General features: G+C 41.5%; 2 protein-coding genes across 3 annotated transcripts in view; both read right to left on the bottom strand.

Annotated features, from left to right (window-relative positions):
• Positions 1-2,521: 2,521 nt before the first annotated feature.
• Positions 2,522-17,082, bottom strand: LOC121606360 (piwi-like protein 2). The gene is made up of 23 exons (XM_041936627.1): positions 16,666-17,082; positions 16,461-16,566; positions 15,432-15,555; positions 14,113-14,291; positions 13,073-13,163; positions 12,832-12,942; positions 12,378-12,495; positions 12,011-12,135; positions 11,569-11,649; positions 11,345-11,458; positions 9,843-10,031; positions 9,574-9,658; positions 9,040-9,132; positions 8,518-8,658; positions 7,863-7,976; positions 7,448-7,636; positions 6,521-6,622; positions 6,250-6,366; positions 5,866-5,954; positions 5,405-5,510; positions 4,929-5,182; positions 3,595-3,702; positions 2,522-2,678 (listed from the first exon to the last, which is right to left on the bottom strand). Exons 1-23 carry the CDS (start codon positions 17,080-17,082, stop codon positions 2,522-2,524), a joined length of 3,210 nt encoding a protein of 1,069 aa, XP_041792561.1.
• Positions 17,083-21,231: 4,149 nt separating this feature from the next.
• The window catches only part of LOC121607207 (protein unc-13 homolog B-like), a 181,070-nt gene continuing 174,964 nt past the window's right edge, over positions 21,232-27,337 (bottom strand). For both annotated transcript variants that reach the window (XM_041937920.1, XM_041937921.1), the window contains 6 exons: positions 26,807-26,878; positions 26,331-26,478; positions 26,147-26,203; positions 22,743-22,826; positions 22,040-22,199; positions 21,232-21,945 (listed from right to left, as the gene is read on the bottom strand). In XM_041937920.1, coding sequence (XP_041793854.1) covers positions 21,663-21,945; positions 22,040-22,199; positions 22,743-22,826; positions 26,147-26,203; positions 26,331-26,478; positions 26,807-26,878 — 804 coding nt within the window. In that variant the 3' untranslated portion in view covers positions 21,232-21,662. The remainder of the gene's footprint in view (positions 21,946-22,039; positions 22,200-22,742; positions 22,827-26,146; positions 26,204-26,330; positions 26,479-26,806; positions 26,879-27,337) is intronic.

The raw sequence follows: 27,337 nt of genomic DNA, 5'->3' as shown, positions 1-27,337 counted from the left end.
TAGATTCACGTGGAGGCTCCCTGTAGGTGGCAGCCCACGTTCAGATCGTGGAGCTGAAGCAGAAGAGACCCCTTACTTCTCCATGAAGATGAGCTCAGTTACAAACAACACGTTATTCTTTGAAGTTTTTCTGTTGCTTCACAATAGTTATAACCGCACTGGTAATCAATTTCACCTGTGCTGTTTGGATCCATCTACCATCAGCCTGCTCGAAAACCCACCTGTTCGTCTTCTGCTAAATGGCCTTAAGCGGGAGAAACCACAAGTCAAGACGTAGGTCTCGCTTTCACTCTTAAAATATATGATCACTTACTTAAGAAATTGGTGCTTTAGTCCTTATCCAGATTGACTATTATTATTTGTCCTCTGCTTTCTGTGATGCGCTATCTGAGGAGCCAACCTCAAGCCAGCCCGAAGGGCAAGACATCTTCAGTGTTCAGAAAGCTATGAGTGATGTGTGATATGCTAAAGCTTTTCCAATGAATGTTACAGGTTAACCAAAAGAGCTCTTTTTATGAGTGAACATTCAAACCAGGATCAGCGTGTTTCATGTACTGATGAGCTCAGAATTACATGTTTACAAGACCTGGTTAGTGCAAACGCTCTTTGGCCGAATTTTAAATGAGACCTGCAGAATAAAGTGATCTTGATCTACTTTTGCAATTGATTTGGTAATTTTTCCTGATGGAAGCACTGGTAGTATAACAGATTTGTTTCTAATTATTTACATTTACATTTATTTTGGTATTCATTTATGTTGTGCCATACATATTATTTAATTAATTAGTCAGATATTTTGTTATTTTACATTTACTCCTTGCCCTCGTGTATGTCCACGTGTTAGTTCCTACTTTTCTTGTGTTGGTACTGCACATTAGGGGGATGCACAGAGAGCGTATGAGATGAGAGCGTGGTTAGCCTTGGTTGATGAGCTGTCAGTAAAGGAGCTGAACTGTCCTGCCGTGTTGGTGATGTATTAGCATGGAAAATAGCAAAACCTAACAACAACTCACAATAAAGATAAGTGTAAGCCGCCAGACCCACAGCCCTGAAGACGCTCGAGCCAAATCACCTTCTTAAGGTTACAGTATCACGATCTGTTCAGTACAGTCAGAAATGTGAGTATCCAACGATAATTTCTCTTTTTACCGTTTCTGCTGATGATAAATTTCACTCGGAACTAGTAACGCTGCAGTTGTACTTTCGCTGCTTCGGGACAGCCGGACCAGAAGTACTTCCGGTTCGAGCGAGGCTCGAGGAGTGAGGACACGAGGGTTAAGAGAAATTAGATGCACCCCATGTCACCTTCTCTGTCCTCCATGGAAACCCGTGAAAATGTCAAGGCGAGCGAGCTGCAAGCTCATGAACCCGAACCCCGAAGCTCTCCGTCCGGTTGCTTGCGAAGGCTGGAGGCTAGCTGCTTGCAGGGAAGCAGGCTGAGGGCCAGCTGGCTGAAAGCTAGCAGACTGGAGAACAGCAGGCCGGGATCCAGGCTGGGAGCTAGCTTGCTGGAGGCTGATTTGATGCCAGTGGGACCAGATGTAGATTGGACTTTGGGAGCTGGATGCTAGCAGGCTGAGAGGTGCACTGCAGGCTTGCAGGCTGGGAACCAAGGCTTTGAACACTTTTGTTTCTTAGACTAGGGGATTATTTTAAAACTTCACTGAAAGTTTTTGTTTCAGTAAAGTCTCACTTTATAGTAGGGTTAATACTGAACTGTATATTTGAGAGATTTGCACTGTTACAATGATTGAAAATGGCACTTATACATTGCTGCCACTTTTCAAAGAGCTCAAACTTGTCTGCTTCAGCCAACTAAGGCGCCTAAATTCACATCAAAAGACTATATCAACAATGCAACTTAAATTATAGAACATACAGCCACAGAAGAAAGGGAGACCTGCCAACATGTTGACTATATTTTAAAGCACAGTACAGTGGAAGCACAGATTAGATTGTGCTGACACCACACAACCAGTGTCTGCTCCTCTGTGCTGTTTGTCTGCCTACCTGCTGTTGGGAACCGATTTCATCCTACAACTTCTGGAAGAAACGAATAGTGCGTTGAGACTGAGGTATGATCTATGACAATAACCAGAATAAGTTTGTCTCATAAAATAATCACAACTACATATTCTAAAAAGATTACAAGTTATTATCTAAAAGTATAAAAAAAACCCATTAAAACTGGCGGGGCAGGTGCCCCCACCCAGCTTGAATGGGCATGACACATCAGAATGGAAACTGATGCATCAACACACCAACACTTTAGGAAAATGTCTTTTTATTCAAGAATACAAATAAAAAGACAATAATACAAACAGGAACATAACAAACTTGAATACAAAACAAAATACAAACTCCACAAATGAACTGGGATTAATTGACAGAGTATGAGTGACAATGGGATGGTTAAATTTTTGCAGGGCTGATGGCGATGAATGTGTTTAAACACGTGGGAACGTGGTTGAAGGGACGGACAGAGGGGTAGATTGCGACACGTGGCAGTAACTGGTGCAGCTCAAAGGAAGAAGAGCTTGTCCGATAGCTGGATGGCTGGCTCAGAGTGCAGGTACTGGCCAGACAGGTAAGCCAGTCTGTGGGCGTACTTGCATGGCGCTGGAACGCGAATTGTTCCCGGCCAGTTCCAGTACAGATGGCACATCTTGAAAGTCAGCCTTGAAAGGGATCAAAGCAACAATGTTAAATGTGTTTTGAAGTAACCAAACAAGCAGCAGCATTAACTCTCTGAACCCTGTAACCTGCCCCAGGTTTGACAAGCATGTTTTCTTTACAAAAATCACCAGAATTACACCATTTATCATCAGCAGAAACTGTAAAAACAGAAATTATCATTGGATTCTCACAATTCTGACTGTACTCGAACAGATCGTTTGCTACCAATGCTTCTGTCAGGAAAAATGACTAAATCTAATGCAAAAATAGATCGAGATCACTTCATTCTACAGGTCTTTTTTTGGTAAAATATATAATCAAAGAAACAGAGCTTGCATTTGTTTCTTTGTGTATGATTTATGGCATTAAAACTGTGATATAATGTCTGTGGTGAAGACATTTCTGAATTTTGCCTCCTGCTAGTTTTGACAGTACTGAGGTGCAGGACTTGGGTGTTGCAGTGAAAAATGAGCCCAAAGTAAATAAAAATGAACAGGAGCAAAAAATGCCCAAAAACTGCTTGGGGTTGAGGGGGTTAAAGCCACATTTACATTCTCACTGCACCTGAGTACAGGTGGATACAGTGAGGGTCATATGTTTGGGAAATGGTAAAGTATACAGTTCTCTGAATGGTGAAAAAGAATCTCAAATTGTTGAGGAATAAAACATTTACATTATTTTAATCAAACACAGGAATGTATGCTTACAATATACAATGAGGAACCATTTTGGTCTGACTAATAGTCGGACAGCTGATGTTCACTAAATGAGTCGTCTTTTTGTGAGTGGTTTTCATCAAGGAACTTTAATAACGACTTTCAAAAATATTGTTCAATTGAAGACACATTTACCAGCTGCTATATAGGATGTTTTAAATGTGTACCAGTCATCAAAATGATGCTTAGTGGTTATCAGTACCTTTGCAAATGGTCTGGTGTGAGGTTTGCTGTGTTGTACAAAGAGATGTAGTGTGTGGGAAGTCCACAGCCCTGGTGACTGTGATGTGCAATCAGATAGAAGTCCACCCTGAGTGAAAAAACAAAACAACAGAAAACTGGTGTTAGAAACAGAAATACTCCAAGTCTTTGATGGCTCCTCACCAAAGTGCAGATATTCACTACTGTTGCCAGGAGATGGTGTTGCAGGCTTTTGGATGTACACAGGCAGAAAAGATAAAAACCCGTGCCCCTCCTCCTCTACTGTGCTGGGCTGCTCATACAATGCTGAGCTACTTTCTCTCTTACACCTTCCTTTAAGAAGTTCAATATTTTCTTGATATGCTCACATAAATTCTCTTCCTGTGTTACATTCAAACTGCACACAAATTAGACCACAGTCAGACTGGAGCCATCTCAGTCCAAAACAGCTTTTTGTGTGTGGCCTAAAACTGTCTTAACAGTAAGCATCATGCTGACACATGGTGAACCCCCCTCCCCCAAATAACAATCAACTTAAGTATGGCCATTCTGCACAAGAGATAAAACTCACTCACCTTTTACCAAAGCTCAGTGTTTAACCCCTTAACGCTGATTGTCGCGAATTCGCATTGTACCGCTTTAATCCACATTGCAGCCGAATCACACATGCATTCCTCTAATGCCGGTTTGTGCATATTCAACACACACCTAGGAACCTTTTGCAAGCACTGGTTTCTCGTCTGACCGGTCAAAGTGAATGAACCCCTGTTCTAATTGTTGTTACAATGTAATGCTTGTAAGCCAGTTTTGTGGCTGTTTTGATGAAATAAATGAATTTTGAATACACAAAAAAGATGTTTTTACTGTATTTAAGTATTGAAAAAAGTGGACATATACTGTTTGTCTGAACCCTATTCTAGTTGGTGAACCTTCCTAAATTTATATCTATTGTATGTGCTACAGAAAAATTAAACTCCTCTTTATTTAGGATCAATTTGAAAGCGAAAACACAAAGAATTAATTTTTTTAATATAATTCTAAATAAATTCAGGCATTAAGGGGTTAATGTCAGCTTTCAATGCCTTTTGTTGGACTATCCAACACGTGAACGGCACGTTGCAAGTGGAACAATTTGTAGCGTCAAGCTAATTTTACTGCTGCTATGATCATTTCTCAGGATTTTAAAATTAAATTAGTTTTTGAGTAAAATTTTAAAATTATACCCCAAAACAACCAGCTGTAACATTTTGCCATCTGACAGGCCTTCAAATTGGAATTGGAATCTTAAAATAGGATCTACTGACAACTCAGTCACTTGCATAAACTAAGACTGACCAGTGTTTTTGAGTGAGGGTGTGATCCAGAACAGTTCCAGCTGAAGGTGTGCCAATGTTGTTTGCAGTGCATGAGTAGAGGGTGGTGCTGATGTGCTTCTGGACCACAATGAAGACCAGCTTGGGCTCATAGGTGGGGAAGTTCTCAAAGCTTTTCAACAACTGTGGGATCTCGTACTGCTCCACCATCATCAGCTGACCGTGTGACACACCATCTCGATACACCACAATCTTCTCTGGCAAGTTGTGGTTCATCTGCACAAAAGAACATACACAAAGGCCAGTGGTTCATTGAGGTTATGGTGTGCCACTCATGCTCACTGGCGAGTTCACTGAGACGCTGAACCAGCTGAGAAGACAAGGGAGGGAAGGTCCGTCCCAATCTGTGTGTCTTGGCTGAAAGGGATGGGTGTGGTTTAAAGAGAAGGGGGCATGGATTACAAGACATTTTATGTACTGTATGCTGGTAGCACTTACCTCATAGTACTTCTGCAGTGCGGCCAGAAAGCAAACTCTGTAGCCACTGATCAGCTCCTCGGTGGGTGTCTGGAAAGTTACTCTGGAGTACCAGCGGGTCAGTGAGCTGGACAAGAAAAAAAAAATGCATTTCTATTAAGATTAAATTGCCACTTTTACCACAGATCTTGCATGACAAACGTTTAAATACATGGTTACTCTGTACAGCATTTTTAGCATTCATTTGTAGTCTGAATGTGTTTATATTTCGGGATGTTTAAGTAGATTTTCTGCAGATGCAACCTTAAAATCTGAAGAGACTGTATTTGGCAATAAGGTAGAAGTTGGACTAGTAGGCAGGAAGTGAAATGAATACTGTAACTCTGCACTTTGAGCTCCATGTGAATCCATTATGATAAACCAGTGGCTGTTTATCATAATGCCACCCAAACAAGAACCAAAACAGACGGGAAGAGGTTTACCTGTTTATACTTGCGACAAAACCCATGACTGACTGATGAGCTTTGCTGGTGTCATGGTGCACATCAACTCCAACCACCATCAAGTGTTTCTGGTTAAGTCAGACAGACATTCATTGTTTCCCTACTGACTGCACTTATTATTATTTCATAAGAACCACATCTATGCACATCTATTGCTGTTCCAACACTACTGCAGTATCAAATTTTCCTTTGAATAGGATTTGTTTTTAGAAGGTATTGTTAATTACGCAATGTTATGCTTAATCAACAGTACCTACCACATTACTGGTCAGAAAAATCACATTTAAGATATTTTTCCCCAAACTGTCCACAGCCCCAGCAGATAAGGAGTTTCTTCCTGCTCTTGGAAGACATGACACTCACCAGAGGGACACTGACAGTCCACAGCTCTCCTCCTAACTTGCTGTTTATCTGCAGGAGTATCTTTTGGGCAACACTCCTCAACTTGTGCTGATGGGAAATTGTCTGCACATTGATAGCCTGACGACAAAGATGTTAGAAAAAGGACAAAACCTTTACTTTGAACTGGGAGAAAACACTTACAGAAAATGAAATCCTTTTTAGCTCAAAACTGAATTCTTTTCCTCTTAATTCTAAACCAGCCATGAGGAAACACTTGATAAACGTTGCAAACCTGGGATGGGATGGGATTTTTGACACAGCAGAGCTTCTTGATGGCACTGTAGAGATCGTCTCTGTTGCCGACCATGATGCACACTACGAGCTGCATTTTGGGCTGTAAACAGAGAAGAAAGTAACGGACAACAAAGTCAAACTTGTGCTGCAGTTTCAACTAAACTGTGCCAAAAATCACAGCATTCAATAGCAATTACAAAGAAAGATGGACAATGCAAAAAGGATATTGTGAATTTAGTCAGGGAGCAGCCTGGAAAATCCATTAGCAGCAATGTAAATGCAATGCAGTTGGCAGTTAATGGGCTAAAAAATACAAAATCATTCAGGGCCAGCTTGGAATCACTGTCAGTCATTTTGCAGTCTTGTTTCTGCAGCAACCACTGATACACAGTTAAAAATAGAAACAGAACAAGAGTTTTTAGATGCCAGCAAACATACTGCAGCTGCTTTTTAAGCAAGAGATACGGAGTCACATGGATTTGTTGCATGCAGGGAGAAGGACATTTATACAGAGCATTTCTAATCACCAATGAATTAATATATAATTACTGAACAAATATTTGTGAAGGTGATGGTAGACACTCTTTATTTATACCACAAAATACTATAATATGCCTCTATGTGGCTCAGGCAACTTATCGAATAGCAGAAAGTCAAGCACTTCCTCAAATGTGTGCTGCTCGTAATGTGAAACATCTAGTTGTATTTGGCTTTAACTCCATGATCCCTTCTTCTACATTTTAAAGTTAACATCTGTTTATTACACACAGGTGTCACAGCAGGTAAGGCTACAATACACCATCAGCTTGTTTAAAGCATGCGAACAAAGCCTGACAAACATTTGATGTGGACACACTACATGTGATGCAAGTACTATTCAAATTTTCATTAAGTTACTAATCTAAATTCAAATTTCATGTCATACCCTACTGGTGAGCTCAGAGTGGATGCTCTTGACGTAAGTCTCAGTGCGATCATTCCTCAGCTGAACAAAAGTGGGTCGCTCCAGTCGCATCCCAATAGCCCCAGCAACGTTGTTAAAGGTGGAAACCAGCTGTTCAACCTGCTCTGCACAGCGTTGGGGGTAGAAGATGGCCCACATATTCACAGGGATCTAAGAGCAAGATGGTTGAGTTGGTGAAGAAACAAATTAATGCGGCAGCCATTCCTGAGGCAAAATAACATATGAGGCTACCGTCACTGCAGAGAGTTTGACAATTAAGCCCACACAGATCACAGGATGGACAATTTTGCTGCCTCGCTTCCTCAACAATCCAGTTGATAAGATCTGTTTTATGAAAAATGAGGAGGAGCACCAGAGATTTCTCTTAAACACTCACAGAGCTTATTGAAGCTTTCCTGACAATCTCTCTGGACCAGGATGCATCAGCACCAATGGCAAAGGATGAAGACTGCAGACAGATGGTTTCGGCAGGCAGAGTTCTACCTTTGATCTGGAACGTAGAGGAAATCAACACACAACATACTGTCAAAATAAAAGGAAGTGTGGTACCAAGGAAAAAAAACAATGGACTGGGGACACATGGAGAGCAAAAAGCAAGAGCAAAATGAAAAAGGCTACCACGTATCATCACTATATTCTAGTGTTGTCCTACCTACCTGCTGCACCACGGTGCACCTATCAGACAGTCGAGCTGTATTTGAATATTCTACAGATACTGACATACTTGATGGTTTTTAATCATGAGTGTTTCTCTTCTTTTACATTTTGCAGACTGACAAAACCGTGAAATGTGGCTTGAATCCAGTCAGAAGTGACTGTATTGTTGGACTGAAAGGGAGTGTGATCTTAGACAAACATTGCATTTTTATTTAAAAAAGCCCACCAACACTTTTGCGTTACTGTCTTGCCCTGCGAGAAACTGTGAGTTGCATTGTTTATATATGGACTTCAAAAACGTTTCTTTGAGGTAACACATAATGTTTAGTATGGAGTATTCAAAGTGGAATCTGAATATAGCAGCAGAGCCTCACTGTCAGGATTTGTGAGCTGATCTCCAGTCCCCATCGGCTGAGCTCCTTCAGACTCTCAGGGTTGGTGCTGATGTTCTTCAGAAGCTGGTTTATTGAGTGGCTGTGCTGCTCACTGCTCACATTGATGTGCCTGGTCAGGTCCTACAAAATATGAAAAAGACATTCTCACTGAGTCTGTTTCCACAAGTCCTAAGGCACATCCAGTCCTAAAGATTACATTTGACCAATGAATTCCTCGTCTATACCAGTAAATCCAGTCCATACCAGTTTCTTTCTGGTATGTAGCAATCACATTATAATACTGGTGTGAACGTTGCATCCTGACTCTGAGCTATCATTACAGACTTTCCATGTTTGCTTGATAACAATCATTTTTACAATATAGCATTTCTTTAACTAATACATATTGTCTTCCACAATACAGAATTGATTTCTAATCTTTGCAGCTGTTTAGTGTCGGTGTGTGAAGGTCTGAGAGCAGCCTCTGAGAGGAAGAACATTGTGCTGACACATCAAATGTACCTTCATAGCTCTGGAGTCCTTCTTCATTTTCTCAGGGATTCCCGTCATGAAGGAAAGCTCTGGTACTAAAAGGATCTCTCCAGTGATGACTTGCTGCAATAAATCAGTATTGTACAATTACCTGTTGAGTTAAGTGTTTACTGCTCACATAGCAAAAATTTCCCACATAATTTCCACTTTGTGTCGTTATGTTTCTGATGGATTCATGAACAAGCAGAATTCACATGTATATGGAACAATTATTACTGAAGCCTGAGTAGACTGTTCAAACAACAGCAGAGTGCCTCTCACACAGGAAAATGTGGGACAGCCTAATTCATGATATGACAAACCTAATTCAGGCGACAGCAATTATTTTCATTTTGTGCATTTTAGTGCTTTTAAAGTCCTGACATGTCTGGATGACAAGACATATTGTAGCCACAAGGTGGCAATCTGATACAGGAATTCAGGTCATGTGAGCTGAGTGGTCCACTGTCAAGAGCTATGTTTAATCAAGAAATACAGCTGACTGATGCTGAAGCGAGGTTGTACCTTGCCTCCTGGCTTGGACCTCTCCTTTGGCCGATGCATGAGCAGAGGCTGGTCCAACTCTTTGATCGCAATCCCATAGTTCTTGCTGTCAAAATGTGGAAGTCCATGCAATTCAGTGACAATAAATATGTGTTTAAATGAGAAGACAAAACACTAACAGCCACATATAAACTAGACTTCCACTGCTGCTCTGAAACTCTGATCATTTCAATACTCAAACATGCAAAAACATCTCAGTCATGATGAGTTCATGGATGGAGCAGACTCACCTGTAGTATTCCACAAAGGTAATTTTTGTGCCATCCATCAAAGTGAAGGTGTCTTTTGGTGATTTGTTCCACTCGATGGCATCGATGCGGTAGGTGCAGTTGTTGTAGTGGGTGATAATGATGCTGCCGATGAGTTCTTTGGTGCATTCGTCTTGGAAGTTCTCGTTGCTCTGTTCGTACAGCACGTTCCTGACAGACAGCAGGGGTGAAAGGTCAGTTTTCTTTTTTCTGTTTAAACAGAAAGAGAAAAACTAGGGAAAGATTATTTCAATTTATAAAGAAATCTATAGATGTAATAGCTTCATTTGGCACATTCGCGGAGGGAAGGCTTATAGTCCGGGGTACACTGGTACGCAGGTACACACGTGTGACAAAAATCAGAAATGTGGAACATCCAGTTTCACAACACGCCTGTGTGTACCTGGCAGCAACTGAATTGGGTCTGAGTTATAGAATAATTTGCACTGTGAAGCTGTTACAATCCATCAGATGGTGGCAATGCTGATGATGGCAAAGCTTTACAGGAGAAGACGACAGCAACTGTCATTGGTCATCAATACATATTTCTCACCTACAGGTGTTTCTTGTTGACACATTTGATCCAAAGAAGTAACGATGTCCAAAAAACAATGACATTAGGCAGCTATGTCATAACTTCTACGTCTTGCTGTCGTTCAGCTAAGTCAACTCTCCCGTTTCCTCTGCTGCCTACGAGGACCAGCCCGCCGTTAAACCGCAGACAAAACAACACAACAGCCCCGGCACCGTCTGAGCTCAAAGAAACGCTGGACGCACTGAACGGACTGAAACGTAAGTTACTTGCTCCCGAAGCAATCTCAAGTAAGAGGTATTTGTCTAAGCAGGTTGATGATCGTGTGTTACTGTAAGCTTCGCTGATGTTGCTGTTTGAGATGCATCAATCATTGCACTCGCTGCCTGTTTCTGCGTGCTCGCCATGTTACACTGATTGTGTCCAGTCAGGTTTTTGTCTTGTGTTGGTCAGTGCGGTAAAGCCGATAAACTGAGCTTTATTAGTTGAAGTTGAGGACGCCGGGTTTCTGTGTGGTAAAGACACAGCCGTTCACACACACCTTAAAGGTGCAGATAGTGGCAGTACAACTCAGCTTTGCTCGCCGTCATCTTGTGCTCAAAGACATGAAACACGTTCTCCAAATGGTCCAAATAGTAAATACTAGCAATAATTTAAAAAATCATTTATTTATTTGTTATGGTGTCCAGTAGAATAAATTTCCTCCCAGCTCATTGTTGATGTTTAGTGACTGAACGGTGCGGTTTAAAAATATCAACAGCGAGCTGGGAAGACTTTTTGGAGAACAGCTGGGCTCTATAACAACAAAGTATTTTTATGAAAATTAAGTATTAAATATTTTACAATGAAAAGTATAAGTTTACAAAAACTAAACACTTGACTTCTGAATCTGAATTCATCTGTGAGCTTGCTAGTATTCGTATGCTACTGTTGATATGCTGTGTGGACTCACATGACGTTCAGCACAGAGTCATTCCTCAAGACTTTGTGAGAGACATCCACACACAGGTACAGACCTCCATCTGTGCGCTTGATACAGGTTGAATAGCCTGGCCACACTTGCAGCCTGCAGAAACAGACAAATAGGATAATGAGAGGATGACAGGATAACGAATGGATGACATGTGTGACGATATTCCTGGCGACGGCCCTCTGACGTTACAACTCAGTACTAACCGATGCTTTCCAAGAATGACGGCACTTTCTGGATCGTAATGATTTCGACCAACCAGTTTCAGTCCAATGACTGTCATTACCCTTGAAAAACAAGAACACTGGGTCACATCCCATCCTAATAGTAGCATATGATAACAGAATAATGTGGTAAATAATTAAGGCTACTTAGTGGCCACAATGCAATATAATGAATAGGACATTCACTTATTAGTCAAAGCACAAATGAACAACAACAAACACAGTGAATACCAAAGAGAGAAAAAGGCCCTTAAACTTCTCAAACCTTAAAAATCTCCAAAATTATATTAAAATCATGTCAATGTTTGAGAGTGGATGGATGGCAATCTATACAGCCTAACTACTGACATAAAACAACCTAAAACTAAAGTGTTCAATCTCTAACTAAACAGTGTTAAAGCCTTAAAAAAAAAACAAAAAAAACCTTCTGAGGACCACATTGTAGAATGGGATGCACAGGTCCGAGTTGGGCTGCAGAATCTTTGTCATCTGGATTTTGATTTGTATTTCCTCATTATCAGTCCGTCTCAAACTCTTGACAACAACCTCCTGCATGTCATCAAAATATTATGCAAAAAACAAGCAAAAAGTTATCCAGTGTTTAGTTTATATTGTGCACTCTACAGTTCTGCACTATGAAAATTCAAGACATTCAAACTGCCAAACAACCACTTTGCAGTCGTATTAGACCTTTGTTGGAACTCAGTCAGCGACATACACAACTAAAATCAATTAGAAATCACAAAGGAAATGACACAATTAGCCACACAACTAATAGCTATGATACCAACCTCATTAAGCTTAACAGGCAGGTAGAGGACGGAGCCATCAAAAGCGACTACTTCCCCCGTGGTCGAGCGGTGATCCTTCATCATGCCAAAGCGCATTCTCATCGATTCAACATTTGGACTGGAATAATGAAAATACATACGACTTTCATGAATATTTGCGGTACTTTCAGTCCAATTTAACAGAATCAAATGACATTCAACGAATGATCACTTTGGAATAGCCTTGTGGCACAAAGCTTATCTGGGATTTTATTGACAGTAATGCTTCAGTGTAATTTTATCTTTGGTTGTCTATGTCTATTTCTGTTTCACATCATGGTCCACAAATGAATTAACTATCAACATTAGAAAACTGGAAATGGTGGCTTAAACCTCACACATTCTTTTTCCATCAGCTATTTTTGTTGAGTGGTTGCTAAATAGAACAAACACACATTAATGACACGGTACTTACGTGAATGTAACATGGTACTGATACACAGCTTCATTCTTGCAAAGAATCGGGATGTGGTTTGAGCCAATGGTTACAGGAGTTCCTTTTATTCCAGCCTTATCAGGTGGCTCACTGACCAGAGGAGAATACACAAGCACAAATGATTCATTCAGCACAACATGCTGTCTGTTACTACGTCGTACTGAGTGTGACATTTATGTAAAACTTAAGTGAATAATGGTTTACAGATATGTAAACTTACCAGACGGCTTCCATTTTCAGCTCCATCTTTGCTGGTGCAACAGTGGAAAGCTCCAGCACTTCTGGAGTGGTGGGCATTGGGGGCTTGGTTCCTTCACATTACTTTCACATTAGAATCGAGTACTTTTTCTAGTTCTTCTCACTCATACTAACATAAAATACTTGTACTTAAATAATCAGGTACCGCATTAGAAAATTGGAATAGCAAACACACATTGCATTGAAACTTTTTTGTCTTTACATTTTTGGGACGGACATTTTTTAGAACATTGATGAAAGCTGAGTATCCACATTTACCGAGCTAAAGGTAGGGTTGGGCAGTATCCAATTTCTGATACCGTTTAACCTTGCGCAAATATTCCCGCTGTATGCGGTATTACCAGCTGATTCCAAATCACACTGGAGGACTTCAAGGGGGCCGCCAACCGCTGCTATACCGTTTCCTGCGACAAGGTGGCTACAGAGAACTTCAACTGTGATTTTCCATCTACCATTTATGGCATGTTGTGTCACATTTTATGTCTATTTTTATGTGAAGCACTAAGTGCATGTAATAAATATGTACACACACACATATATATATATATATATATATACATACACACATACACATACAATATATATGTATCATGTAATAAATAACAATAATGTGGCCTGCACACCACAATGTTAGGCTATTCTTTAGGCCTATTAACTCCCACTCAGATGGTGAGCTTGTGGGAAGCAGCAGGCATTTGATTTCCTTTAGAGGAGCCGGTCTTTGTATCCATCGGAAATGCTGCCAAACTGCGGCAGTTACATTTTTTTGGGGACCAACTCTGAGGACAAGCTGTCATGTGATGCTCAATAATGATCATTTCTAAATAGTTTTTTTGACAACAAACAAATGTTCTGTCATCATTTCCATAGCATCTTCAACCACAAAGACAGTGGTGCTAGACAAATACTCTTGAGGTGTTTATTATATATATGCGCACATAATGCAGCAGAATTTCTTCATGACATTAATGAAACAAGACTGCTAGTAGTTAGCTTCCCTACCTGTGTGGGAAGTCTGAGCTTGTTGGACTGCTTGTTGCTCAGAGGCTGGAGAAAAGGACTCAACAGGACCTGGAGAAAAAGAAGGAAGGAGAGGGATTCCTCTTCCTACTCCAAGCACAGGCATCGCTGCTCTTCCAAGCCCCACCATCGTGCGAGGGGACAAACCTGGGCCATGGAAACTGTAACAGGCCAGGGTTGCATATCAGTTTCTCAATACTGATAATGGTTGGAATAATTCTGGATCAGTGATAGTTCTAAAACAATGAGGGTGCTCTTTACTATGAAAATGAGAAAATCCTTATTTAATAAATATTTTTACAGGATACATGTCTTTGAAATTGATCATGTTATATTGATTCTATTGTATTACAGTGATCCCTCGCTATAACGCGGTTTACTTTTCACGGTTTCGCTACTTCACGGATTTGCATCGTGCATTGTGTTCTGCATTCTGATTGGCTAAAAAGTCACTCCGCTTCTTCTCTACCTGTGCGTCAATAACGTTGCAGTTTAAGATGTACACGTGCGTAAAACAGCTTGCCAAATTTACATTACGTACGTGCAAATTCTCTTGCAATTTCGAGTTTTGCCTATCACTATGTTCTTCTCCCGAACAAACACACCTGCACCGCGAGCTTCAAAAGAAGAAAACACTGCAGAGCGGAGTCAGGATGCAGCGGCTCAGTCTGAAGAGCAGTGAAATACACCTGAGTCACTATTTGTCCGACTGACTTTGTATTTTTTCATAATCATTTTTAATTTTCTCCCGTGTAATCCAATTACTCGGGTCGCAGTGGGCGGTGCTAATCTCCGCAATTTGAAGCCTTCTGTTCACATCGATGATTAAAATTATTATTTGACAGTACAGTACAGCAGTTATTTGTTGAAAAAAACGTTTCTAAAGTACTTTTATTTGTGAAACAAATGTGTAAAATGGTTTGTTCTTTTTCAATGTATAGTAGAGTATTTAATTGTATAATAATTGTAAAAAAAAAAAAAAAAAGGTTTCTACTCCACGGATTTTGCCTATCACGGGTTCTTTTTGGAACGTAACCCCCGCGAAAAACAAGGGTATACTGTATATTGATTCTACCTGTGATGCCTCAAATGGGAGTAACAAATAATATTTAGGGTGGAAAACTCAAGGCTAACTTTTCTGAGAAACTGTGCTTAATATCTGTGCACTTTAAAATCTCCTCTTACATTTACAGAAAACTACTGCACCATCTCAGTCTCATAAAAACCTCACTCACAAAGTAAAAGCAGCACCTCACAGCCCAGCACAATGCAATGGATCTTTTTGCCCCTCTGACGCCTACCTGCTGCCTCTCCCCATCACCTCCTCAGGTTGGCTGAAGCTCTCTGGTTTGCTGATGACACCTAATGGGGCACCATGCAGCCTCACGTCTCCCATATCACCAGCTTCCAGCACCACTCCTCTTCCTGCAACAAAATCAAAAAAGTTCTGGTTCTTCTGCGTGTGACATGCCAACAGCATAACAACACAGTAACATGGGTTAAACCTGTATCAGCAATCGATCTGAATGGCTCGTGTGTCAGCCTATGGAGGTTTGCTAACGTCCTCTCGACCTTGGCTGGGCAGGGGTCACTCAGTGCCTGTCTTCTGAGATGGAAACTTAATTTAATAATATTGTTGTTTAAATGTCTTCGAAACACCTCTCCGAACAGAGAGAAAAAAATGAGAAAACAAAGCACACCCATGTGGAGAGCAAGAGGTCAGAGGTCTCTGCCATGATCACATCAACTTAGGCTACTTTGAGTTCCTCAAGGAACTGTTTAATAAAAATACGTTTGAGCACACACAATATACGACATTTGATTTCATATTCCTTACCAATGAGGACCGGGCTATTTTTTTAACGGAGTAAAATTATATTTGAAATGATATATTCTATTGATACATTTATCTAATGAATTGTGAAAATGAAAATGTATTTTTTGAATCAAATATTTAAAACATTTTAGGTATAGGAATTGATGCAGTGACTCTCTGCTGTTCTTTGTACCATCAGCGGGTGTCAAAGCATTATGCATCAAAACTAATACTCACCATCGAAGGAAGATACTGCAATACTGACGTAATAAGGATGAATTATTGTCAAGAGTAATCATCATAACACAGGAAAGAAGTTGTTCAAGGATGCCTGTAACATTTTGTCTACGTTGTCGGAGCAGCATACTAAATGTTTTATATGCAAAACTACAGTATATGTGACACATTATTATTAGACATTGCTGATGTGCAGTAGCTAACAATAACAATAAAACAATAATGGGTCACAGCCTCATTCAGTTCTGTCCCATAAAATCCAAGTGTCAATACAGACCCACAGACATTGTTCCTCTTCCCCATGAGGTCACTGAGGGCTCAATGCCCATTCCTCTAAACATTGACACCAGGGTTGATGTTTGACCATGGGTAGGCATATCAACCTGTAAGCAGACAAAAACCTCAGCAGCTCTTGTGGGGCAGTAATATTTTTAAAATTCAAACAAATTGTATGTACATGTAGACACATATCTGGTTCCCACCTCTTTTGGTGCAGAGGTCTCTCCTGTTCGGGGTTTCATCGTGGTTTCACATGGAGGTGTCTGTCTGTGCTGTGGCTCCAGACCATGCGGGAGTGCACCTCTCGCCACCCCAACCTTTGGCTCAGCTGCTGGAAAGAAAAGCCCTCTGGCTCGCCCAACTCCATCACCAGGCTGCACCAGCAGCCCTCTAGCCCAGCCAACCACAGGTTCAGCAATGGGTAGAGCTGTTCCTCGTCCTCGTGGGGTATCACCAGGAATGGGAAAACCTCTGGCTCGTCCTACACTAGGCCCTTCTGTAGAGAGCAGCAGCCCTCTACTTCGTCCTACAGCCGGCTCCTGAGGCTGCAGTGCTCTTACGCGTCCCAACCAAGGAACTCCGGTCATACTGCTGAGATCAGGAGGCGCGTTTGGATCCATTCGGCCAACAGCTGATACAACAAATTGACAGGACATTGGGTTAACTTCAGGGAGGAACCCACAGCATAATGTCATTAATTGGGTGCTACCAAATGAAATGATACATGGCAAGGTCAGTCTATATCAGGTCACATGACTGCTTAGTGGAGACAAAAATGGAAACAGACTTTGAAATGTATGATGCTGAACGCCTGCATCAGCTGCAGTTGGTCTATTCAATGTACTCTCTTTACTTTCAGTGTTGATGTAGTGAGAGCAGTGACAGAAGAGAGCAGGCTAATTTTAAATCTATAAAATATGCTTTAATAATTATTTTATGTCAGGTTATTGAATGCATTAGTAGTAAGCCCTGTTCTAAGCGGGATAATGTAGAGTGAGCAGGTTCCTATGGAGAAATAAACCCGACAGGATGAATATAATATAATGTAATACAAGTACCAACTTAGCTATGCTTCGAAAGTTTACTGCTATAAACATTATGACAGCTGCTGTAAAGAAGGAAACGTGTTGTGGAGGAAAAATAACGAAAGACTGCTGTTGAGACCACATAGCAATTAAGTTAGCTAACAATGAAAGCAGTAAGGTTAGTCTGTCAGCTATTAATTGCGGGGTTGTGTGACTTATAAGCTAACATTAATTTGCGAGACATTGCGACGCATTGTTTCCCCAGCTTGCCCGTATCGTCATTAAAGTACTTTCATTTATCTGTTCATTAACTCTGCTGTCGAGTTGTTAGCATAGCACCTAGCTAAAATGAACAGCAAGTAAGCTAACGTTAGCTAACTGACACACGTGTCAAAGAAAATCAAGGTTACATAAGCGATGGTGAAAACCACTAGAAATTCAATATAACCAAAATACTTTCAGAAAAACTAAACATCATGTTTCATATTTTTAGCAAACAAAAATGCAAGCCAGTTATTAACATTACAGCATAAGAACTCACATTAAGTTAAGGGATATGTCACCGATCTGGAACTACGTCTCAAATCCGAGCAAAATTAATTAAAAAAGGAGTTGATGAGGGTATCTTCCCTCCAATACTCTTATTGGATAACCAGTCCATTCTGCAGCAAGGATTGGTTTACTGAAGCTGTCAATCTATTATGATTAATGTACGCGATGCTATTGTGTTGTCGCCCTCTGGTGGTTACCACCTGTTTACCTCAGATAGAGAGGTGACGTTACATCAGAGCATCTAAGTCACTGGTTGTATACAGTATTGCAAATGTACAGTTGTACACAGTAATGGGAAATCCGCGTCACTTGATGACAGCAGCATCAGTGTATTAATGTCAGCAACCTTCATGTCCTCTCAATAATAATTAACTGAATAACTGAAAACATGTCTGTATCATTATCACATGAACCTTAATGCGGTCATGATCTCATGGACCTCTGTCAATTTACCAAAGAGTGGGCACAGTGTGCAAAGACTCAGAGACGGAGGAAGAAGAGGAAGGACATTGAGGAAGAGAGCAGTAGAAGCAGTCTGTCTCCACCTGAGGAGCACCTGAGAGTGTCACTGAATTTTTACCCGACATACTTAAGCTTGATTTACTAACCCCATGGATCATTTCATGGATCAGTGTGGTGTAGTTGTCATTGCTCAGTTGCTTCGACTGGGAGTCAGTGAACAGCCAGAGAAAGATCAGGGAGGACATTCACACCCAGCTGCCAGGCTTTTGCCTGGAACCAAGAGAAGGGATTACATCTTGGGAAGCAAATAAGGAACATTCATATTTTAGGCTTGTGAAATGATGTTCACAAATAATTTCTCAGCCTGCAGTTGTTTAATCACCTTTTGTGTGCATGTGAAAAAAATGTATGCACATATGTGAATGTGTGAAATTGTAAAATAATAAAAAATAATAAAACACCTTTGTTAATGTGTAATGAAGTTTTGTAGCTGTAGAAATATTTTACGCATGTGTGAAAATGTTTTGTACACAGAGGTATAATTTGCATGTGTGCAAAAAGTTTTTGTAGCTGCAGAAATATTTTATGGATGTGGAATTAAAATTTGTGCAGGAACATTTTGGTCTCACAAGGTCTCACAAAGTCTGAGCAGTGGATACACAAATTTCCTATCTGCCTATGTGACAGTGAAGTATACAAGCAGCCAGTTATAAGCACACATTCTGCTTGTTTTTTAGGCCACTGACGATCCAATCAGAGAAAGCCAAACTGTCCAACCAGGGGCCAAAAGTTTCCAATGTCGACTCCAGCAAACTCCAGAAGGAAAACTTAACCAGAATGAGCCCACTAGAAACTTTTGCCCCCGGACAAAACAATACAAGTCATTTTTGGTGTACTCGTACTTTTTTTGAGTATCTCTAAACTTTACTAATTGTAACTTTACTTGTACAAACTAGCAGCAAGTTAGCTTGTTCGGGTGAGCCCGACATTTTCGTCCTTGCTGTGGACTTGCTGAGGGTTGTTGGGGTTTCCTTAGTCGCCTTTTCATGTGTTCTCATCTCTCAGAGTTTGTTTTAAGGTTATGTAGACTGGCTAGATACAATTATGTTTCACCATTTGGAGCTGCACCTTCCCTAAAAAGCCGTTGCCCCCGCCACATCGCCATCAGAAGTCCAGACACAGACACACACACACACACACACACACACACACAAAGGGCAGGAACCACCTTTTCATTCATAAATATTTTATATACAAAATTTTGTTACAAGTATAATCAACATATGTCACATTAGAATAATGATAACTACATACATTTGATCAATCTTCGTATTTCACAGTACATATATGAAAAAGATCACAATTCTAGCTGACTGTGTATACAATAAGTACATGCTCTGGTCGTATGCCCTTTTTTTTTTTTTTTACAAACTTAGTTATTTTAAACAGAGTGCAAGAGTTCAGTTGTCACGACAGCTGTGGCCACTGGAAAAAGGTCCACCTTTATGCACTTATACCCCACTGCAGACAAATGTTTGTTCAGTTTAATACAGCAGAACCAACAAAACTCTAAACTACTTTCAGGATTATCTCATCTAAATTGTACCAAACAGGTCCTGTCGAGTATGGAGCCAAAGTGCTGCTTGTTTTGGCAAACGAACAGTAAAAAGTGGGACATCTACAATGGCCACATCTGTCCGCAAACAACCCAAAATACGTGAAGAGGGCTAGTTCAACACGGCTCGCTGAACGCTTGCGTTCCTTGGCACGTAGTAAACAGACAAGAGTGTGGAAACCCAGTCACATTTCAGTTCATTCAACAACCTGCCTGCATGTTTTCTTTTCCATCCAACCCCAAGTTTGTAGTGCGCCTTTGGCAATTAGGTATTTAGAAACATATTATGATTGGAACAGTGACTGTGCATGCATGGCAAGGCTGTGGCGTCAAGATGTTTGCTCACATCCAATTTAAAACTGTAAAGTAGACACAAAAAGAATAAATTATGGAGGTCCTGTTCTGGTCCTCCATAAAGGTGTTCACGCTATTTAATGCCAAAAAACAGGCTGTCAGCTTTTGGTTGTTTCCGTTCAGAGCAGGCCGACAGGTAAACAGTGTTCACAGTCACAGTTTGATACTTGGGAACAAAAGAGCTCAATTATAAACCTCTGACTCTGCGCCTCGTCAGTGCAGAGAAGCTGCGCTTTGTTCGACAGGCCACAGTCCAGAAGTCGCTCTTTCAACTACTACACCCACAATTCCTCTCTTTTGAAAAAATCTATTCCTTTTTACTATACAAGTCAATGTTGTAGGACGCATTCATGTTATAAGTCCCTCTCAATCCCACTGAGTATGGTGAGTTAACCACGTTAGCTAGCCTGCTTTTTTTTTTTTTTAAGGCGATGTAATTCCAGTGCCGTATTTTCTTTCTTTTCAAGTTTTCATGTATTCAGTCTGGGAAAAATACAACCAGGAGTTCATCATTAAAGGGCAACACACATGAGCAGCATCTTCTTGGTCTGAGGCATCAGAGAGTGCCGCTGTCCTACAGCACTTCACAGCGCAGACATGCATCAGCTCTCCAGAAATCTGCAGGCTTACATTCACTCTCTGGTTTGGCATATTGTGGCGACTGCCTCCTGACCGCTTCCTTTTTCTGTGAGATGTGTCTGGAGCTACGAGTGTCAGCTTGTGTGAAATTAAAGGATGTGGCTCGCGATGCGGCCGGCGTGTGTTGCTCTTATTCTGTCGCCATGTTAAATGAAAAATGGGTAACCCATGGTGTGTATATATATATATATATATATATATATATATATATATATATATATATATATATACCCTTGGTATAACGTTGAGTAGCATTGTGAGGTCATCTCCGATGGCCAACAGATGACACATATATTTGATTTTATCCAGATCAATTTGCTACAGGTGTCAGTCAATAGAATTTTATGATCAACAGATCAACTAAAAACACACTATTGCGTTTTTTTGAAGGATTTCCTCCATGTTGAATATTATCAGTCGGAAGCTTTAATAGTCTGTGTTCACTTAGGATGAAGATGACAGTGTTCATAAACACCAGATGGAGCCCTGACCCAAAACTCTGACCCTGATCCATGACAGTTTCTCTTTTCATCATTTCCAGTGTTTCTGCAGCTCATCTGCCCTCCTCCACGGGACGGGTTTCAGATTTCAGCTTGACAAACTCCTTGGCCACCTCGTCAGCAGGCCGCTGGGACAGGATACGCATCACCGTCATGCCCGTCTCGTCGGTTTGAACGCGCGGCCCGAGCGGACACCAGCACACGCAGCTCTTGTGGTCGGCGACGTCGCGCAGCTGGACCACGGCTATGCCGACCACCCGGTCCGCCCGGCCGAAACAGTAGTCCTTCACCGTCACCTGGAGCTCATAGCAGTCTGGGGACTCCTTTCCCAGCACGCTGCAGAGCAGAGGAGGAAATAAAATCTAGTACACTGCGTCTTCACACATCTGGAGCTCATTTAAAGGTATAAGAGTTCAGATTTCAAACTCACAACTGGAAGGCCTCGTTGAACTTCGCCGTCCAGCTGTTGTTCTTGGACTTTGTGGTGAACTTGCGCTTCTTGTCGGCCAGGAAGGGACCAACCATGGAGAGTTCAACGAAAGGCCGGAACATCCCAGATGTCTGCCACTTCATGTCGTTCACTGCGATGACTGGATGGAGAGAAACCAGGGGAGAGAGGGATGGAGATTCAGACGTTTTTAATATTCTCGTTGTATAGATTTTGTTTGTGCCCAATTCACACGACTCTTTGTCTGTTTTAACATTCAAAGGACCTGCAGTGACAAAGAGGAAATACTTCTTCCATTGCTTCCCTTTTTAAAGGACCATATTGGAGGTTTTACATGTTTTACAGTGTAAAACTATAAAGTGACATTCTGTGTTAGTTCATTTCAGAAAGGTATGAAAGGTAGGTTGCTAAGCCCTGAGTCTAACTGAGACATTATCAACACCACATCAAGTCACCTCTATTAATTCATATATTTGGTAATATCCTTGTTGGTGCTAAATGTGAGTGAGTCGCCTCTGAGCTTGGAAAATGTTCCCTGAGGTAAGATAGTCTTGTGAATTTGTTTTGTTGCTCCTGGTGTAGTTGTTGTCAGGTATGAATCTAGTATAGTTTTTAATTCAAGAGTAAAGATTTAAAGAAGACAGAGGTTAGGTGTGCAGCAGTGTGCAGTATTTTGGAGTCTCACCTCTGACGTTGACTTTGCGTTCCTTCCCGAGCATCATGTCGATCTGCAGAACGGCCTCTCCGATGGGCTTCTCTGTCCCCGAGCCTGCAGAACGGGCACATTAATATGATTGGCAACATCCTAAAGCTCACTCCCAAGTTTTTAATCTTACCTAGATGTTATTGCTGCTGCATTGATCCACTTTCTTATCTTACATTTCAGCTTTGGGCAAACTTGTTAAAAACTCCATTTACTAAGTAAAGAGGGTGATGATGCCAATTTGAAAAGTTAGCAACATTAAAGACACCCCACCATATCGCACACTTGTATGGTTAGTTTCTGATTAAATGATAATTTTCTGATTTACAGCATCATTTAAAAAGCACACCAACACACAGCATGAAGCATGTGCTTTGCTGCACCAGGGATGACGAGGAAATGATGCGAAAATATGCAAGACTTTTCCACCCTTTTAAAAATGGTGGCGTACAAAGCCTTGTCACTGAAAACTCTGCAGCTGGAAACGATTAAGAAACGGTTCTACAGCATAATCAGTTACACACCCGATTTTATTAAGAAGTAAACATGCTAAAAATAAAAAAATAGTGCCTTGGCAGTTAAAGCTCAAAAAAGTTCTCAGAAAGCCCTTCAGTTTAATTTCATGAACCTCTAATATTTATTAATACTTATTTGGAGTTCCTTTGACTACTTTAAAGTGCCGGAGATAGTTGTTAACTTGGTGAAAGCATATTTCCAAGACATCAGACTGTGTGCAAGTATCGCAGAGCTCACAACAGGCTGGCAAAGATTGGAGGTTGGTATTATGGCAGGATGTACAGTGTCCCCGCTAGCTTTCACAATGGCTATGGAGGTAATTATTAGGGCTTCCAAGTGGGTCGTAGTGGAGAGAGACGGCAGAATGGAATGCGTCTTCCACCAATTAGGGCTTATATGGATGATATGACACTGCTAACTTCAACAGTGCCATGTACAAGGAGGTTGTTAGATAAAGTCAATCAGAATCTCAAGTGGGCTAGTATGAAGATTAAGCCTAGTAAGTCAAGGAGTATTTCAATATACAGAGGGAAAGTAAGTGATAGAAAGTTTGCTATAGATGGTGAGGAAATCCCAACAATTAGGGAGAAATCAGTTAAGAGTCTAGGACGATGGTACAATGTGGACCTGAATGATGTTGAACAGGTTGTGCAATTTAGAAAGGATGTTGCAGAAGGGCTGAAGAGAATAGATAAATCAGGGCTCCCAGGAAAACTGAGGTTGTGGTGCTTGCAGTTTGGCTTGTATCCTAGGTTAATGTGGCCAATGTCAGTATATGAAGTCCCATTATCTGTAGCAGAGAGAATGGAAAGGCTAGTTAGCTCTTATATTAGAAAATGGTTGGGTGCTCCCAGGTGCTTAAGCAATGTAGCTTTGTATGGGAAAGGAATGCTTCAGCTGCCAGTATCCAGTCTAACAGAGGAGTTTAAATGCACTAAGGTTAGGACAGAACTTTTATTATCTGGGAGTAAGGACATGTTAGTTAGCAATGTGGTTCCGAATCCTTCTGGGGGAAGGAAATGGAACCCAAGGGCAGCAGTGCAGGAGGCAGAGGCAGCTCTTAGGCATGCAGAAATAGTAGGAAATGTTCAATTTGGCCGGGGAGGCTTGGGGCTTGGCCCAGGCAAACCAGTGTGGAATAAAGCAGGTCTAAAGGAGAAAAGAAAGCTTGTAGTGGAACAGGTGCGTAGGCAGGAGGAGTTGTTAAGAGGGGCAAAAGCAGTTGGTCAAGCCAAACAGGGACAATGGTTGAATTGGGAAGGTGTTGAGAAGAGGAAACTTAGTTGGAGGGACCTGTGGAATATGGAGGAAGGCCGTATTAAATTTCTGATAGGGGCGACATACGATGTGTTGCCAACCCCGCAGAACCTAAGTCTCTAGGTACAGGGCGATCAATCGTGCCCACTCTGCTCAGGTACAGTGGAGGTGGGGTGTAGAGGTTTTGTTGCAGGGTCAGCTGTTTCACTGTTGAGGGAGCTGGGAGTGCATGGGCAAAATTTAAGAAAGACAGTGAGGGAGATGTCAGATGAGGCTGCTAGGTCTAGTCAGTGGATATGGATCAGGAGAAATAATAGTAGTTGGGGGGTGAAATAGGGACAGTGGGGGGGCAGGCAGAGGACATGCATGCCTAACCCGGCAAGAGAAGAGGTTAAAGTCTGAACAAGACACCTCTCCTCTGCTCTGCTTTCCCCGCCCCATCTTCTCGCTCTGCCAATAGGAAGAGAACCAGGAAGTTTAGATAAGGTGGGGGTGTGGCCAGCTAGAGTCTCTCTTTGGGACCATGCAGCCTGTTCAGATGAGTTTGCGTGGTAAGACACAGAGTTGGCTTGTTTTTTGATCTTTTTGGTTGTTTTCCTGTTTTGTCTGCTTCTTGAAGGAAATGTTAGGGTTTGTTTTCCTGCTCTGTTTGCTTTTTGAAGGAAATGGTAGGGTTTGCTGCTTCTTGAAGGAAATGTTAGAAGAGGCTGTTAAATCTAGTCTGTGGTTTAGGCCTCCACCTTCAGCACCTTCTAAATTTTCCACCCCCTACCCGAACAAGGGTCTGTATCCAATCCCTACTTTCATCTTTTGACTCTACCTCTTTATTTTCTATCCCCTACCCGAACCAGGGTTTGTATTCCCACCCCGCTTTTTCTTGGTGCAGTTGGTGAGAGGCAGGGGTAGATGATGGTAGTGTGGCAATCGGCAGTTACATGTGGCATCTAGGCCTGTGGTAGCATTGTAGCAGCTAACAATAGCTAAAGCAGTGAGAGTATGATAGTATCTTAGCAGTTAGTATTGGTAGCTAGCAATTAACATTAACAGTATAGGTGAATCTAGCGTTATTGTCTTCTTCTGTTCCTCTTAGCAGGTAGCGGTTAGCACATAACATTAGCTAAATGGTAGCATCGGAACTGTATTGTCTTCTTCTGTTCTTCCTAGCGGTTAGCAGTAGCATTAGCAATAGTTAAATGGTAGCATCGGTACTGGCCACTACCTGGAGCATCTCTGGGTCAGTTGAACGTGGCGGTGCTGTTTGGATTGTGTAGGAGCAGTGTGAACTGGCACTAGGGGGGGTGACTCTGGGACGCCGGAGTTCACTGCCTAACCTCCTGGAGGTGTAGTGGGACTAAGTAGGCGAAACACTGTTGAAGGGAGGTTTCCACCTGATGACCCCCAGAGACGTGTTAGGAATCACTGCTCTTTGGCAGGTATAGAGGCAGATTAGAGCTCCAAGGTTCTTCACTGAGAATGAATCCTCTTTTTGAGCACAAGTATCTTGTGTTTAAATTAACTAGGTGTCTATTTTTCTATAAGGAACCCTGAGAGGAAGCTCAGTGGTTCCCAGTGGAACCCAAGAAACCCCTCATTTCCGGGTGTGGTGGACTTACCCCTGTCAGGTCGAATCTTCTCATTGCCAGTGATTCTGATGCCCATCCCATCATGCACTGAGAGGAGAGGGACGAGAACAGAGGTTTAGGAAACTAATCAAAGAGTTTGAAGCACATGAGGGACATCTGGAAAACCTTTGTGCTGCATATTCTGTATACACAGTGTGTGTGTGTCTATGATCACCTTGGGAGTGTTGTGTGGTGACAAAGGTCTTGATGAGAGCATCAGTGCTCTGGGAGTAGAGAGAGAGGGCGTAACGCAGTGAAGCCAGTTCAGGACTTTTCTCCACAAACGCCTTCTTCAGCCCGTTTCCTCCTGCATGGAAGTATTGCTGAAGGAAAAGGGAGCAACAGGGTGACGGTGAGAAATCAATCCTCATAGGCAGAGTTTTATTTTATTTTTATGAACAAAAACATGATAAAACAAAAAATAACCACAAAGCAAAGTCAACACCAGAGTCACACAAAAACACAAAATGAAACTTATACATCCTGATGAACACAAGCACACAACATGAATCATGAAGTGTCACTTTATTCTGGAAGAATATATTGGAACAAAAAAAATGATGGGAAAGCCTCACATCAACTTCTCAAAATTGACCAGTTCTTGCTTGACACGTGGATTTCAGACATATCAATGTGCAGGTCGCCACCTACCTTGATCGTCTCCAGCCCTGCATCGATAATTATACACTGTTTGGGCGTCAAGGTTTTGGCTTCACCACCTCCCTGCAGCAACCAGAGATCACAGACTGACATTAGACAAACTTTGCCCGTAAGAGCAACGCTCAAAATAGATACAATAAAACAAAGCAGAAGCAGAATCGGAGGAAATCCAAGCCTTGATATTCTGTGTTACTTGTTTGTGCTCATGAATCCATCTTGATCATAATTCCATAATAATATGAACTAGATAATTCCCCCTGGGAAATTTTGAAAGGGACACGGGGTGCGTTCGAGCCGACAAAATTATCTACGTTTTAAAGTTTGAATGAAGTCTCTAGGAGAAACTATGGCGAAGCAGCGGACAATTGAAAAAGGCTGAAATTTGAGGAAATTTCCCCATTCATTTCTTACGAACGATCACTGTCATTGAACAGTGACTGATCAAAAACTATAGGACCAATCAAAATGTGGATGAACACACCAATAGACCAGACTTGGGTCTACATTTTAAAGTTGAAATGA

Source organism: Chelmon rostratus, chromosome 5 (genome assembly GCF_017976325.1).
Source record: "Chelmon rostratus isolate fCheRos1 chromosome 5, fCheRos1.pri, whole genome shotgun sequence".
Classification (NCBI taxonomy): domain Eukaryota; kingdom Metazoa; phylum Chordata; class Actinopteri; order Chaetodontiformes; family Chaetodontidae; genus Chelmon; species Chelmon rostratus.
Note: the sequence above shows the minus strand (reverse complement) of the source record. Positions and strands in the feature narration are given on the sequence as shown.

Excerpts from the sequence above, each read along its gene's own strand:
- LOC121606360 (XM_041936627.1), bottom strand. The coding sequence starts at position 17,082 with ATGGATCCAAACGCGCCTCCTGATCTCAGCAGTATGACCGGAGTTCCT. Across the intron at positions 16,567-16,665 it reads AGACCTCTGCACCAAAAGAG|GTTGATATGCCTACCCATGG; the intron begins GTGGGAACCAGA and ends GTCTGCTTACAG. Across the intron at positions 6,623-7,447 it reads ACTCTGAGCTCACCAGTAGG|CCCAAAATGCAGCTCGTAGT; the intron begins GTATGACATGAA and ends CTCTGTTTACAG.